At 43.2% G+C, this 16,964-nt stretch overlaps 2 protein-coding genes across 4 annotated transcripts in view; one reads left to right on the top strand and one right to left on the bottom strand.

The window, feature by feature from the left end:
* Nucleotides 1–8,807, top strand: part of LOC112235924 (transmembrane protein 150A) — a 55,020-nt gene extending 46,213 nt beyond the window's left edge. The window contains exons 7-8 of one of the 2 annotated variants that reach the window (XM_024404471.2): nt 4,294–4,471; nt 5,039–8,807. In XM_024404471.2, coding sequence (XP_024260239.1) covers nt 4,294–4,471; nt 5,039–5,283 — 423 coding nt within the window. In that variant the 3' untranslated portion in view covers nt 5,284–8,807. Of the gene's footprint in view, nt 1–4,293; nt 4,472–4,981 lie in introns of both variants that reach the window. The other variant, XM_024404472.2, reaches the window with a different exon arrangement.
* Nucleotides 8,808–9,338: 531 nt separating this feature from the next.
* LOC112235925 (S-adenosylmethionine synthase) overlaps nt 9,339–16,964 on the bottom strand; it is a 20,375-nt gene continuing 12,749 nt past the window's right edge. Inside the window, exons 5-9 of one of the 2 annotated variants that reach the window (XM_024404474.2) lie at nt 15,490–15,615; nt 15,246–15,338; nt 14,903–15,085; nt 14,542–14,675; nt 9,339–14,200 (exon numbers count right to left, since the gene is read on the bottom strand). In XM_024404474.2, coding sequence (XP_024260242.1) covers nt 14,098–14,200; nt 14,542–14,675; nt 14,903–15,085; nt 15,246–15,338; nt 15,490–15,615 — 639 coding nt within the window. In that variant the 3' untranslated portion in view covers nt 9,339–14,097. Of the gene's footprint in view, nt 14,201–14,537; nt 14,676–14,902; nt 15,086–15,245; nt 15,339–15,489; nt 15,616–16,964 lie in introns of those variants that run through there. The other variant, XM_042299032.1, reaches the window with a different exon arrangement.

Here is a 16,964-nt window from a genome sequence, read left to right as displayed (position 1 = left end):
ACCCTTCTACTCTGCTGAAGCTTTTGATAGGGCCTCTCACTCAGCCTCACACCTCTAACCCCACCAGAGGAGGCTGGTGTGAGGAGCTATAGGAGGACAGGCTCATTAGTTGGTCCGGTATGAAACACATCTAACATATGGAAACCACATGTTTGACTCCGTTCCATTTCTTCCATTCCAGTCATTACTTACATTAGGCCGTCCTCCTATAGCTTCTCCCACCAGCCTCATCTGAACCACACATCTTAGAGGCCAGTTTAACAGTTTAAGTCCCTTGGTTACAAAGTAAGCCTGTCCGGTGGCTCATACACCGTGCCAACTGTGGGTAAGTGTGGGCTATGACAGAGATGAGTTAAAGGCATCAGCATGCTTCGGTTCGGCTGGCGCCTATGGCTAGGCAAACCAAACTAGTGTGCCCGCATACTCCCTTAGAAGATCTTTGCTTGAAAAACAAGAAAATAGCGGCAATAGTACTGTTTGTCCATTTTGAGACGCCATAGCCAGTTTACACTAACTCAAAATAGTCAGAATTAATCTGAGATTTCTTGAGTTGTCATTCATTTTTACATTTTTTGTAGAGATCTTAGTCGAACAATTTTAAATCTAAGATATTTGGTGCAGTTTTTTAAATTAAAACAATGTGCATGAAAACGAGTTGTCTCGTTGAATGACAACAAACACACTTCATTGAAGAATCCCTACTGTTGACCAATCACCAAAGAAAGGACATAGACTTCGGGGACTGAAGTTCGGCTTGCTTCAGGAAGATTTTTTTGGTGTGCGTAAACTGCCGAAAAAACCTTTGCAGAAGACCGAAACGATAATATCACTGTTTCAGATGGGAAGCATGCGTACGCCTTTAGTGTGTGTGTGTGTGTGTGTGTGTGTGTGTGTGTGTGTGTGTGTGTGTGTGTGTGTGTGTGTGTGTGTCAAAGCGAAAGTAAGAGCAAAGATTTTTATCACTAAAGCAAGAAACACCTCAGCCTGTCGTTTCCTATGGGAACAGATGTCATAGTGGGCAGAGCCAAGCATGAGCTAGCAAGATCCTATTGGCCTGTTCTAGCGTATATCTGTATATTTCCGTTAGGGAACGCCTACTCTGTGACATGACCGTGTGCAATAACTCAATTGGACTTCGCACAATTTTTTAAAACATTGGCAATGGCTAAAGTCTACAAAACGTAGTCTACTCTGTTCATAACATTCTAGTTTTGGGAACAGAAAACTCTATTGAGATCAAATGTTTACAGAATGGAGGCCAAAATCCATCTAGTTCCATCTTCTCTCACTGCCTGCCAGTGGGCTTCCTCTCACTACCATATTTGTTAATGAGTGAAAATGCCAAGTGGATGCTTCATATTTCTACATCCAGTGAAGTATCTGTCTCATTGTTCTATCTGTGGTAAGAACAGGGAGTAGCATCAGTGACTCACTTCCCTCCCTTCCCTTTCTCCCTCCTATCCTCTGGGGCCTGTCTGCCAGCAGAGCGTTGTGAAAAACTGGAGGGAGATTTTACGGGGAGGGGGGGGTTTAAGTGAGTCATCACGGCACGCATGTGTGTTTGTTACAGCCAGGAGCAGACTGTGCACACGTGTCACAGATCCCATCTGTACCCAATCAGAGCCAGTCTCTGGAACTTTCTGTATTCAATCACCAATCAGAGCCAGTCCCCACTGCAGTAGTGTTGGATGACATAAAACTTAATGAATTTAAAAAAATTGCTCCACAAAACAATGCAAATACAGATATATATTATACACGTATAGCTACATAAATACATAGACATAGCATATTTAACACTCACATTAGTAGACCAATTTGAAGCAGTGAAAATTAAGTAGGCTGTGTTTGCAGCTGGAACAGTAGCACAAACAGTACTTAGATGAAAGCCTCACAGAGCATCAGAAACAACACAATCACTAAAAGTACTAGGCTATATAATAACACTTTTAGGACATCATGTTGTGTTATGCAGGGCAGGGCTCTTTGACTCAGACCCTTTTAGACAGGAGGACCTGAAGTAGATGGCCACACACACACACACACACACACACACACACACACCAGGGGTAGATGTGAATAGTACACTTATTTGGGTGTTCCCTCTGTGGACGCTGACCGGGAGAGAGAACACAGGAGAGGAGAGATGAAGGGATGAGGCAGGCGGGTGGAGGGAGGTGTGAAAGGCATGACTGGAAGTCAGTCTGCTTCTCTCTCCTAGAGACAACTGAAGGTTCTCTGGGCCACAGACATCTCTCTTTACACCTATTTCACCATTCCAATTCTCCCTGTTCTGAATGATCCTTCCTACCTTCTTTCTAAGCCTATTTTTTGATTTCACTATTAAAACCCCCTCTTTTTTTCTACGCTCTGCATCATCCTCGTACTCTATTCCGTTCCTTACATGACCTCTGACCTGCTTGTCCCTTTCACCTGAAGCAACATTAGCAACAGGATAAATACAGGATATTACCAGTAAACACTTTCAAGAGTTACTTTTGTACTTTGTCCTAGCTTGGGCATGTGTGTGGCCGGCAGGTAGCCTAGCGGTTAAGGGCAGGTAGCCTAGCGGTTAAGGGCAGGTAGCCTAGCGGTTAAGGGCAGGTAGCCTAGCGGTTAAGGGCAGGTAGCCTAGCGGTTAAGGGCAGGTAGCCTAGCGGTTAAGGGCAGGTAGCCTAGCGGTTAAGGGCAGGTAGCCTAGCGGTTAAGGGCAGGTAGCCTAGCGGTTAAGGGCAGGTAGCCTAGCGGTTAAGGGCAGGTGGCCTAGCGGTTAAGGGCAGGTGGCCTAGCGGTTAAGGGCAGGTGGCCTAGCGGTTAAGAGCGTTGGGCCAGTAACCGAAAGGTCGCTAGTTCGAATCCCTAGGTGAAGATCTGTCGGTGCCCTTGAGGAACCCTAATTGCTCCTGTAAGTCACTCTGGATAAGAGCGTCTGCTAAATGACTTAAAAGTCAGTGTGTTACACAGCTTCTTCACCCTGCCTACAACAGGTAGATAGATGACATCCTAGCATTTACTGCCTGCAGATGTTGGCTGGGCGGGCAGCATTAAAACATATGGCTACAGCCAGGAGCAGACTGTGGCTAGCTGAAGGGGTTTACATTGGAAAGACTTGCAGAAAGGCTGTACTTTCCTTTCCTCAACTCTACTGGTGTCTGTGTGTGACAGCTAAATAGGAACGTGTTGGACCAGAAGCAATAGGATTTACCTAATGGACACTGCTAACGAGGAGAGGGATGAGAGGTGTTACTGCACTGCAAGCTGTCTTTATCTGTAACACTATGTGTTATGTCAACAGTAATTATATACTGTAGCTGTCATCTCTGGCTGTTTTGTCTTTGATTTTATAGAAAGAGCCATAGAGAGAAATGTAATTAATTTGGTCTCTAAGGAAGAGCCTAGAAAACCTACTGTCATTTCATACTGAGTTAGTGAGGGCAACGGAAAGCGGTTACTGTAGCCGAAGCCTTTGGTCTGATAAATTAGTCCCTCGTCTTAGTTAATAATAGCTAGCCTAACTATTGTCATTTTCATATGGATTGTAGTAGTTCTGGGAGAACTACCAATTGATAAAGGTGACTTGACACACATTTATTCTGTCGGTCCCCTTGGTCTGGTCAGTACCCTGCATTTTTTAAAGCTGCTTTGAGTGTGTGCTGTTCTGTTATCAGGTTCCATCGGACTGTCTGGTGCCACTGAGGCCTGTGTGTGTGGTCACATGCTCCTTTGTGTATTGTGTGTTTCAGCCTGGCAACGTGATCAAATTCAGGAGGGACAAGGAGGCGTTATTCTCTACTGTACCACTGGCCTCTTTCTCACCTCTCTCTCTCTCTCTCTCTCTCTTTCTCACTGACCTATCGGCTCCCCGCCTCTCGCTCGCTCCCCGCCTCTCGCTCGCTCGCCGCCTCTCGCTCGCTCGCCGCCTCTCGCTCGCTCGCCGCCTCTCGCTCGCTCGCCCGCCCCCTCTATCCCAGTCTCTATTTCTGTCTAAAGAAAGAATAAAAGTAACAGGTGGCTCCATTGACAACACAGCAGGGTCACTGAGTTACCTGACTCAGTAGTTTCAATGACTGACTGCTGCTGCCCCCTTCTGGCCAAATTGAGCCACAGCAGCACTAGAGGTTGGAACAGAGGGGGCTTTTGTCTAGCATCATATGCCATCATGTGTTTCAATGTGACGTCTTCAGTGTATTCAGTATGTGCCTTGTTCAATGCCATTGAGACTATGAAAATCAAGCCTATGCTAATAAATGGATCTCTCTCTTTCTATCTTCCCTCTCGCTTGCTCCCTCCCAGGTGGACAATGCTAAGATCCTCCACTATGTGGGGGCAGGGGTAGCGTTCCCCACCAGTATGCTGTTTGTGTGTCTTCAGTCGGCTCTAACCTACAGGCTGGCCAAGACTCAGGGAGAATACAGCATGGCTCACCTACGACTGGGCATGACACTACTGGCCTTCATCACCCTGGTGCTTAGTATCCTTTATCGCAAAAGACCCAATAAGATCTGTGTTATCTTCACAACCAAGGCCCTGCGATAGACTAGCGTCCTATCCGGGGGGAGGGGTACTGGTACATCATGCTGCTTCACGCTACAGAAACAGGAGAGGATGTTATGAGGCGATAAGTCAAGGCTCATACGACTTATCACAACCAGAGAGAACAGAGGGAAGATGGAGGGGGTGTTGAAATGTGGGAGAGAAGCGAAGGATGGGGGTGGAGGAGCTGGAGAGTGGGGGGTGGAGGAGCTAGAGAGTGGGGGGATAGAGGGGGGTGGCAGGGGAGTGAGGGTAAGAAATAGGGAGTTGATGGTGGATATGAATGTTGCTGCTGCAGTCCAATATAGGATAATCCACTCCCTACAGCTCTCCACTAGTGCATAGGGCCCAGGCTATGGTTTGTTTTGGGACTTGGACATCCTCTTCTCATTTCAGTCGGTCTGTCTGTCCGTCTGTTAGTTGTGCTCCTTGACCTCCCTGCCTCTAGGTGGGTCTGTCTGTCTGTAACTCTGTTAGAGCTGCTCCTTGACCTTCTTGCCTCTAGCTGGCGTGTTCTTTATCCAGGAGAGCTTCGTCCTGCAGCATGCATCGGCAATCTTTGAGTGGGTATTCTGCATCATCATCATGCTCTTCTACGGAACCTTTGCCTTCGAGTTCACCAGTGTCACAGGAGATACTGTGATCGTGCTAGCCAGAGGGGGAGCCCTGGGGCCCAACAGGAGAGGCCACAAAGTGGAGTCCTTAGGAGGTCCCATTCCACACCCCCCTGAGACCATGTCAATGCTGTAGTCCCTGGGAGAGAAGCCAGAGAGCTGGCCTGTACCATTATCAATCTGGGGGAGGTGGAGGGACTTTTGAGTATCCATTGCCAAAACACCACCATTGTAGGGTGTGAAGTGGACTATGCCACATAAGCCCAGGGGAGAGGAGTAGACACTGGAGGAGATGGGGGTTCGTACTGTTCCCCTGTCCCAGCCTCCAAAGACAATGCTTGTGTTTGCACGTCACTAAAGGAACCAAATCCTCTTTTCCTTTTCTTTCATCCCCCCTTTTTCCTGCCAAAGGAGGAGTGGTGCATTACAGGAAGTGTTCCCTGCTGCTGTCGGACGTCACTGTCGTCTGGACACAGGTTAAGAGAGGAGGGCAGACGGCCAGAGAGCGTGAGAGGCTGTATCATGAGAAAGAGAGGCTGATAGAAAACTAGAGGAATGCATTTGAGAAAAGAGATACTGCCTGTGTGGGAGAGCTAGGCCTGTGTAATGTTAGATTTGCACATGAAATCTCTTTATTTTCAGAGACCATTTAGTGAGCAGACATGACTGTTTCCCCCAGTGCTAGAGTCCAAACAAGGCAAAAAGCCTCCGTCATTTGTTCTTTAAAACGCACAATAACAATACCATGACACCCGGGTCTCACATAGGTCCCAATATGCCAAATGGAATATTCTGAATATTTAAAATGGTTAAGTTGACTCTCCTCAAATGTAGTGAAAGACTAGCTAAAGTGAATGTTTTCATGACATGGATGCTTCTCTGATTAACAGTATCTTGGTCATTGAAACCCAGGTTTAAACCTGGGAATATCTGGCTGCCAGAATTACCTTATTTTTTTCTACTGAAGCTACGTAAACATTGCCTTATAAAGCTGGACATTGTAATGCAGACTGTACAAATCTGTTTTTTTCCTCATGATTATTAGATGAACTTGAGTATATGGAAAGCCAAACCTCCAATAGTATTTTATAAATGTTGACTGTAAAGTTCAACCTAAACTTATGGGTGTTGGGAGGGGAGAAGAGGACTGGAAGAATCTAACTGTAAACCAGCTAATACAAGCCAGAGCTGTGCCTGGGCTGATCGAGTTAAATCACAGAAAATCTGAAAAAGTCAAAAATGGAGAATCTATTTGTAATCAAAGAAACAATAAGTGGACACGCCTTCTCTAATTCAGAGCTCCCCCTTTTCCATTTGTCAGCCTGGGTGTCAATCTGTTTCTGCTTCAGACAGCTTGTTACCGTCCCTGATGGCTTGTTACCATCTCAGTCAACTTGTCAGTTGTTTTGCAAGGGTACAATGTATTGTTGAACGCTGAAACTACAGAACATTCCTACACCCGGGTTATCTTCTTAGCTTTCTGTTCCTTTAGCTTATCCTGGCATAGGGCCAAAAGGGAACGGGATGGAGCTTCTACTTGCTGCTGTTCTTCCATAGAATGTAGAGAGACAAACCATCCGTACCCATAGAATGTAGAGAGACAAACCATCCGTACCCATAGAATGTAGAGAGACAAACCATCCGTATCCATTCTCCTGCCTGGAACTACACTGCCAAACTATCCTCCTGCCTTTCAGAGCTTGTGCTAAAAGATCTTATTATGCAAATCGGTCTCCACTGTTTCAATGCTGCCACATTAGCTATGATAATGAATAATAAATTGGTGGTGCTTATATTTGTCCTATTTCACACATGTACAAGTATGTGTTAATACGCATGTGTGAATTAGATTTTTTTTGTTTGTTGCTTATCTCAACTCCGGCTGAGAGACCCGTGGAGAGTGGGGTCACAGCCAGGTTCAGCCATTATCAACGGCGAAGCAATTAGGGTTAAGTGCCTTGCTCAAAGGCAGATCATAACATTTTTCACCATGTTGTCTCGGGATTTGAACTAGCAACCTTTCGGTTACTGGCCCAATGCTCTAAGCGCAGGCTACCTGCCACCCTAGCGGCGGTGGATTGCAGAACGATATGTAGAGTCTATAGATTTACATTCATCACAACAGCTTGAAAGTGATTCTGAGAGAGTTTGTCACTTACTGAGGAAGTTAATCTAATAGTAAACATTAGTAGACTGGTGTTTGTGGAGGGGAAAAAGTGGTCCATTAGCCCCTTTTTAGTGTAGACAGATTACTGCGCAGAGCTCTTTTGCATTTACGTCATTTAGAAGACGCTCTTATCCAGAGTGACTTACAGTAGTGTGTGCATACATTTTCATTCGTACTGGTACCCTGTGGGAATCGAACCAACAACCCTGGCGTTGCAAGTACCATGCTCTACCAACTGAGCCACACGGGACCACCATGCTCTTCTATTGCTATCAACTGGTTCAATGTGGCCTTATCAACTGTTGGATGAGTATAAGGCCTGTGTATTCTGACTGAACGCTGTGCCAACCAATCCTCAACATGAAGTTCATCATCCATCTGTATTAGTGCCAGAAAATTAATTGAATTCTGATGAATTGAATCTCAGTTTTCAAGTGGCCTTTAAATGCTATATTCTTGAAACTGTCTTAATAAATCTCACTGACCCAGTATTGATTTACTCTGCCAAATGTTATCAAATCATATGAGAGAGCTTCAAGAAGTAGGAGGAAGTTTTCACCTAGATACTTATCCAGGATCTGTTTAGCATATTTCCTCCTCAATGGTTAGGATTGGGCCAGGTTTAATGTCTACGCTGAGCATCGTGGTCATTAGTCACCAAATGGAAATAAACTGGCTGAAACAGGGAGGGACTAACTGGACTACCTGTCAAATGAAAAATTCAAATTTCCACGGTCAATTTCGGAACATTATATAACATTTTCTGTTACATGTCTTAATGAATATGACCCTTGTCAATGTTCTGTTTCTCTGTTTACTGATCTACCTTCAAACTTTTACCTCTCAGGAATCTGTTACATCACCAGCCTGCCGCAATCAGTGATTCTAAACAAAACTTCACTTTTTCAAGTATATTGTGTTTTTTTGTATATTCGATTGTGTTTTAGGGAACTTGTTTTGACCAGTGGGTTGATTTTACATTTCAATATTGTAGTGCCATTGGCTTTGCCCATATCTGACCTGATTGGTCACGCCATGGTTCCATTGGTTCTATGTTCTATACAGAACCATATATTTACATATGGAGCTGGTTCTATGCTTTATCAAAGAAGGTCAACACTGTCTTGTAGAAATAGCAGTGGTGTTATAAGTGCTTCATTAAGACCTCATCGATACGGTTGATGGATAATCATTAGTTTGGTTGCGTTTTATTTGTACATCCAAAGGGTCTCTCGAAGGCTCTGAGTTGGCACACGTGTACTCTCACAGAGTAGAGAACATTCCTCTATCTAGCTGTTGTCCTCATTGGTATGTTCATTGTCTTACCTACCTACAGATATCAAAATAGTGCCATATTCTACTGAAATGTAGAGAACATGTATGTGCCTTTTTATTTTGACGAAACCAAAGAAAGATGTTCCAAGTTAAGTGTTTATGAGAGAAGGAAGATGTATATTTGCCTTAAATTGTTCTACAATAAAACTGTAAAAGTACCTAACCTGTATTTCATCATTCAGTGTTCTTGTCCCCCCTGTCTCTTACACATTTCCCCTTCTGGGGATCAATAAAGTAATATCTTATTAACATCTTTAGTTTATTTTACTCACCCTCTCATCCCCTTTCTACGAACAATTCATTGCTAGGGAAAGGAGTAAACCTAGTCAGTTGTACAACTGAATACCTTCAACTGAAATGTGTCTTTGGCATTTAACCCAGCCCCTCAATCAGAGAGGTGCAGGGGTCTGCCTTAATCAACATCCACGTCTTTGTCTCCCGGGGAACAGTGGGTTAACTGCCTTGCTCGGGCTGAACAACAGATTTTTACCTTGTCAGCTCGGTTACCTAATTATGTCAATGGAATAAAATACATGTCTTGGAAATTATACAAATAAGTTATCAAAGTTCAACATATAATATATTAACTTGGAACAGTATGTAGACTCCTTGTATACCAAGTTCATGAGGGATGTGATAAAACAAATAACACCATGCATAACAACCCAAACACATGCTATATACACAGCTTTCTGTTTTTAAATATTTTTTATTGTGAACAATTATTTACATTTTCAGGATTCTACGCCAACTGTTAGGACTGTGAGTTTGAGGGTGGGGGGAGAACAGCATACAGTAACTTCTAGGTAAAGAGGGGCGGGGGGGCAAACTTCCTTTAGGACAACAAGGTTGGGACACAGGAAGAGGTGATAGCTAGATCAGTACAGCTGAATACATCACAAGGCTACAATGACTCAGGTGCAGAGGGTGAAGGGCAGAAACACCTGCATTTATGTAGATAAAAATGAAACCCCTCAGGATGGTTTATAACAATGTGCAGGTAAAGCATCTGTGGTATTTCAAGTCCTTTACTTATGGTTTCACTAACTCAGCACTCTGAAATATTTTGGAAGACTGTTTTATACACTATTCCCCTACTAGGTCTTTAACGGTCCAATGCAGCACTTTTTATATATATAAAACACTGGGAAATCAAGTTTTTGACTGCATTGGGGCCTTTAAAAAATATACAGGGCCCAGCGACTCCGAGTAAGACTTATAATGTAAACAGACAAGAGTCTATACAAAATACCTCTATACAGAGAGAGAGAGCTTATCACTGCTTTTCAAATAAGACTCAAGTGAATGTCTCAAATGGTTTGAGAAAATGGATGAAAGGGAAATTCTGTCAACATAAAATACTTCTGTCATGTTTGTTTGGGAAGCTCAATGTTATTATCCTCAGCACCATCTCAGGCATATACAATTGTACAAATATAGAAACTTTAAGATGTCCACAAAATAATATACCTACTGTTGGCAGCATGCACTTTGGCAATTTATTCATAGACTATTTATGCCTATAGCAAAATAATCACAACAGTTAACTCACAATCAAGTCAAAATACTAAATACATCAAACCTTATCAGCCATCAGAGATGAGAACAGTTCATTCATTCAAGGCAGCTAATATTGTTTACAGCGAGATCCCAGCAGCAGCTCTACAGTAGCTCTAGACTACAGATGAAGATACAAAAAGCATTGTCAAACAGGACTGAGCAGGGGTTCATAGACACATCATAAAGCATTATAAGGCCTTATGAACAGTTATTAAGCATCCTTATGATGCCTTGTAAGTGGTTATAAAGCCTTATTATTCAAAGCTATGTCTACTGCTAGATTTGGTCAACTGTAACACACTGGTAAGAGTAACTGTATACAGCCCAAGACCTCCCTGGGATAAGAGACCTGTGTCGTCCTACATACCTGTTGTTGGTGTTGTGTAGTAGTAGTAGTGCATTGTAAAAACTGCCCTGCAGTATCGATGATATAATTACTAAATTAAGACTTTTGTGAATTTGATCTTTACAAAGCTATATATAATATAAACCAGTTTGATACAGAGCAAAGATTAGAGTTGTAACTGAATCCGAAAACCAAGTTAGAGGGTGATCTCCCTTCTAATATTTGGTTGATTGAAGGATGTGGTTTGAACCTGCAGATACATATTCCACTTTGATTAAAGATGACTACCAATACAGGATTTATATCACCATCTTGAGGTGATATGGACAGAGTGGAGGGGATAATATCGTTTTTTATATTATTTTATACATTTTTTTGTAATCGTTTTTTTAATTTAATTTTTTACATTTGTTAAATATAACATTACAAATTACAATACAATACAAACACAAGACATCACTACATGTATATTTTTTCTAAATAAACATAAAATAGCGTTAAAAAGTAGTGACGAGCGTCACAATTAACCCTCAGCTAAGCCCCGCCCCAAAATGTTGGGCAACCAATCGCAGCGCTCCAATGGGAGTGACCGTCGTCGAGTCTGACATCCAACGTTTAAGGTTCTTACATTATTTCTGGCTATCTACTCTGGTTTCAGAGTACTCTCGTCTGAGTGTACCAGAGCGCAGAATTAACAGATGAATTTACAAACGCTCAACACCCGTTGAATGTGGCCGGTGTCAGTAAACGTCGGCATAAAATGCGTAATTAAATTGTAGCCCGCAGCAGTTAGTCACCAATGCTCTGGATAACATGAAAATAGCCTAACCAGCTCTGCTAGGTTCGAGTGAAGTGGTCAGAGTGATTTGTTCTCTCGTTTGTGGCTGGAAGTAGCTAGCAAGCTAGGCCAGAACACTCGATCAACCCTACCCCTCGTCCCCAGTGTCCGCTCTGAACGCAGCGAGAGCGAAACGCTCTGAATTTACGAACTCCCTGAGCGCACTCTGGCAATCCTGATTGAATTTACAAACGCACCCCAAATCACATGAAAGCCAGTGAGGGCTACGGCACAAACATAGTTTCCTTCAAAAAAGTCACGTTTAAATGGCTAATTCATTGAATAGTGCACCAGGTGTATTTGCTACTGTGATTTCTGAAATGATTCCTGAAATTGATGGAGTATTTTTAAAATCCGAAATGATACTTGTTACATTGTTTGCTAGCTCAGCTGGTTAGCTAGCTTTCAGTCTCATTGACCAGACAAACGTTGCTAGCTAGCCAGTTAATATAACTTGTTTTCTCAAAATGTATGTTAGCTAGCTAAATTCGCAATGTTATGAATAAAACTCCCATCTGCTGTCAACATTTTTCAGTATGTTTTTGCATGTATATTAATTGATGATTGATTAATTAATCTTATGCTACTCATAAATAACATACATTTTTCGAAACTAATCCAATCTGTTACTTGGACTTCTTGCACATTTTACTGTAATGGTATTCCAGTTTAGATCAAATCAAATTGTTTTTATCACATGCGCCGAAAACAACAGGTTTGTGAAATGCTTTAGGTAGTCTGATATTTTAGTCTTCCGAACCCGGCTGTCATTATAAATGCAGGTTGCGGGTGAATATAAATTCCAAATGTTGGATATTCCCAATCTGGCTGGAATCCAATCGGAATTACATCATTTAGCAATATAGAGTGATGTGAGTTGCAGGCCTTATGAAATATGTGTTGTATTGTGTGAAACAATAATAACATATTTGCTGAGTCACAGGAAAGCATGAATGATGGATGAATGCAACAACCATGTCTCTGCCACTAACAAATAGTCATGGGTGGTAAAACTCTACAATTCACTCGAACGGCAAGGCATTCTGTGAATATTGCAAATAAGGCGTGTGTTCATTTAACACCGTCATGCTGTGCATAAATCAATAGAATAAATGCTTCAACCCAGTTGACATTAGTAAAGTTTGTTTTCTCTTTCATCTCTGCTTCTCTCATGCAGACAATACGTTTAGGGGCCGGTGCAATACCAAAAAAAAGAGGGATTCAGTTTGATTGGTTTTCAGGAAATTAACAGCTGTTAAAATGACCCAACATGTTTTTGATAAGATTTCAGTTTGGCTTGGATGCAGGCTTTATGTGGTTGAAATACGATCAGCTTTTATGGGGCTGATAAAGATAGCACCTCCACCTTTACAGACGGTCCCTAACCGCTCACTCTGTCTAACTCATAATATTTCCCCACTCCTGTTACGAGTCAAAATGTCCATTTGGTGTATAATGTTTCTGCAATAAATGCTTAATTTTGCAGGAGTTAATATTATATCAGGTTAAGTGAAGGGTTGTAGACCTACAGTAAGGTCACTTTTCCATTTAACCCATCTGAACCGAACAGTTCCCTTGACGTGCATTTTGAAGTCCGAGTCTTGGGACTATCGAATTTGTATAGCGTCTCACAATCATCACACATAACATAGCTGGCACTGTTACCACGTTACCAAATCTTTCCCTGGCCTTACCTTCTATTTATTTTCAACACTCCATTTCTCAGTTTTTCTCTTATTGAATTCAACTCCGACATTGTCCTTTTTTGCCTCAGTGGATCGACAAACTTTTTCTGTCCAAATTCCCAAAAGAACTTGAGAATTTGCATGTATTGGGCACGCTACAGTTAGGTGCTCAGGCTACGCACTAACGCCAGATAAAAATAGCCTATAGGTATGAATTGCACAATAATTCTACATTTATGAATTTGAATGCACTGTTTTCTCTGTATTCAACCTGCCCGCCCTTCATCCACACAATACTGTATTTCATGCCCCTAAACCCGACTGCTGGTTATGAGTCCAACCACACATCACTAATTCACAGTTTTGAGGCTAAATGCTCTGCTTTATATATATATATATATATTCAATATTTAACTTTATTTATTAATTGTATTTGTTTCTTTGTTTCTTTGTTTAATAGCAGAAGTGACAATGGAATCACTATTTGTCCAGAGTGAGTGTGAAAAAAATACTTCTAACATGTTATTGTTTTGATACTAAGGCACAAGTGAGACACTATACAAAGGACACCTTTTATCTGAATGAAAATGTGTGGATTGTCTGATTAAAATCACAGTGAGTTCATCCTCTCTCTTGACTGAAATGTTTGATGTGATAGACAAAGAGATGGAGGAGAGAGAGAGGGAGGGAGGGAGGGAGGGAGATTAGAGATTCCCCTCTATAAGTTGCATCCCTCTTATTCAAGATAAGAAGCATTAACAAACAAACCCCTCTATGGGCTACAATCACATAAATGATTGTTTAGCACTAACCAAAAACATATCCCTTCACCCTAATCCTAAACCTTAACCTCAACACTAGCCAATGAAAAAGCAGAACCATTTGTGGTTGTAGCCTGTAGAGGGGGCCTGTTTTCTATCTCTGGGAGGGATCGTTATATGTTGTTTAAGAGCTTGTTATATATTTGGCCATGGGGTGTTTAAGAGTTTGTTATATACTTGACCACCAGGGGGAGATGTTTAGTAGTTGAGCTCCTTGGGGACTTCCCAGGTAAACTCACTCCGGCCAAAGTGGCCGTAGCACGCTGTCTTCTGGTAGATTGGCCTCTTCAGGTTCAGTTCCCTGTGGCGAGAGAGATAAAACACATATCAGAGGTGGGAAAGACACCTGTAACATCAGTTGCTACACAAATGTACACTACCACTGCTTGTGTAACTTAAAAGTCCACACAAATCTGTCAATGACATGATAAGCGTGACCAACTTGAACTGAGTGAACTAAAACATTAGAGGTGTTTGCAGCTCTCAAGATGGGTTCCGTAATTGAGCTAATAATATGACCTTCAAGCTGATATAGACCTCTATGGTTAATAGTGATGTGTGCGATGATCTACAACTACATGTTACAAACAACAGTTTTCCTTTGATGACAAGCTGGAGTGACTGCAGAGGTAAGGTGTTTACCGGACAATGACACCAGGTCGTAGGTCAAAGTTCTTGTTTACGATCTGCAGCAGCTCTCTCTCGGACTTTTGTGACGAGCCGTAGGTGAACACGGAGATGGACAGAGGGTGAGCCACTCCGATAGCGTAGGATACCTACAGTCACACACACACCGAATGCTCTCAATGCTAACGTCAACATTTGAGACTTAACACAAACCACTGATAAAATCTACAGTGTTAGTGACAATAATGACAATATAAAGTAAAAAGGAATTAGCTGATGTCAGTTCTGTCAGGAGAACTAATGTATTTGGTTGGTATTATATTGAGGAGGTGAACCCATAAAGTGGAGAACCTAGAGAACTGTGATGAGACCTCACCTGAACCAGCACCCTCCTGCACAGTTTGGCCTTGACCAGGGACTTGGCCACCCAGCGGGCAGCATAGGCAGCCGAGCGATCCACCTTGGAGAAGTCTTTACCAGAGAAAGCTCCCCCACCGTGGGCCCCCCAGCCTCCGTACGTATCAACGATGATCTTCCTACCCGTCACTCCAGCATCACCCTGGCAGAGGAGGAAGAGGGGGTTGATATTATGGTTTCTTTAAGATCTGATCTTGAATAATACCCTTTGGTCTTTAAAGAATGAGAGATGTGAAGGTGATGTGAGTAAACTTGTGTTTGTTCACATGTGTGATTGCACCCGTTTAGGTTCTGAAATTCACCTGGGGTCCTCCGATGACGAAGCGTCCACTGGGCTGAAGATGGTAGATGGTCTTATCATCCAGGTACTTAGCCGGGACCACTACCTTGATCACCTGGTGGGAGGGGCATAATAGATTGTGTCTGTATGAAGCCTTTCATTCAGCATCAAAGTGCTTTACATTGCATTCACCACCAGAGCCACACATACAGATACGTTGGCCGAGTACTGAAATCATCTTCCTAGCAGTAGCATCTACCACATACCTTCTCCTTGAGCACCTCCTTCTGTTCCTCCAGGCCTATGAAGTCATCGTGTTGAACAGAGATGACCACGGTGTGGACCCTTATAGGGATCACTGCCCCGTGCTCCTGCTCATAGTGTACTGTCACCTGAGGGAGGAGAGGAGAGAGGGATGAGGGATGTTCTGCGGTGGGTTTGTTTTTGTGTTTCTCAGTCCTGAAGGCAAGATACTGTCAATGTTTTTGGATATCAATAAAGTTTTCTGAGGGCCTTGGTGAACTGAACTGAACTTCATGGATTTTATATATATATTTTAATAGCTTTATCAACCAATCAATTGGAGCTCACCCAAGAGGAAATTGATCACCTCAAAAATGACAATTTACGACATTTGGAGTTCAACTCAGACCCCCCACCCCCAAATACCTGAGTGTAACCCCTCTCACAAGGTCCTATTCTGGGCCAGTCCTCTTCCAGCCCCACTCAAAAATACCCCTTAAACGTGAGACCCTTCCCTCTTCACTTCCCGTTCATAGGAATCTAAGGAACTCGAGAATTGCCCATTAGGTTACAGCTGCCTGAGGAAGGAATCCATTGGATGTTGGTCTGTTCCATTTCAGCTCCTTGCCCCTTCTCCCAACTTGAACATAAGACATGTAGTGTAGGGCAAACTCAGTGGAGCTTCCACCACATTACTGACACCTATCCAGTCCTTTCAGATCTGTGAATGTTGAAGGCAGTAGGTGCTAGGAGAAGAGGTAGGAACTAGAAGAAAAGGTAGGAACTAGGAGAAGAAGTAGGAACTAGGAGAAGAGGTAGGAACTAGGAGGAGAGGTAGGAGCTAGGAGAAGATGTAGGTGCTAGTAGAAGAGGTAGGTACGAGGAGGAGAGTTAGGAACGAGGAGGAGAGGTAGGAACTAGGAGGAGAGTTAGGAACGAGGAGGAGAGTTAGGAACGAGGAGGAGAGTTAGGAACGAGGAGGAGAGTTAGGAATGAGGAGCAGAGGTAGGAATGAGGAGGAGAGGTAGGAACGAGGAGGAGAGGTAGGAACGAGGAGGAGAGGTAGGAACGAGGAGGAGAGGTAGGAACTAGGAGGAGAGGTAGGAACGAGGAGGAGAGGTAGGAACGAGGAGGAGAGGTAGGAACTAGGAGGAGAGTTAGGAATGAGGAGGAGAGTTAGGAACGAGGAGGAGAGGTAGGAACGAGGAGGAGAGGTAGGAACGAGGAGGAGAGGTAGGAACGAGGAGGAGAGGTAGGAACGAGGAGGAGAGGTAGGAACTAGGAGGAGAGGTAGGAACTAGGAGGAGAGGTAGGAACGAGGAGGAGAGGTAGGAACTAGGGGGTTAGAGATCATAACGACCCTTTGCTGTGATTTACGAGAGCACAGCCGGTCTCTTCTACTCCAGACTAGTCTTACTACATGGGGTTAGGGGTCAACTCATTCCCACTCAGCGGTATAAACAGACTAGACAAATGGTCTCATGGTAACAACTTCCTA

This window comes from Oncorhynchus tshawytscha, linkage group LG16 (assembly GCF_018296145.1).
Source record: "Oncorhynchus tshawytscha isolate Ot180627B linkage group LG16, Otsh_v2.0, whole genome shotgun sequence".
NCBI lineage: Eukaryota > Metazoa > Chordata > Actinopteri > Salmoniformes > Salmonidae > Oncorhynchus > Oncorhynchus tshawytscha.
Note: the sequence above shows the minus strand (reverse complement) of the source record. Positions and strands in the feature narration are given on the sequence as shown.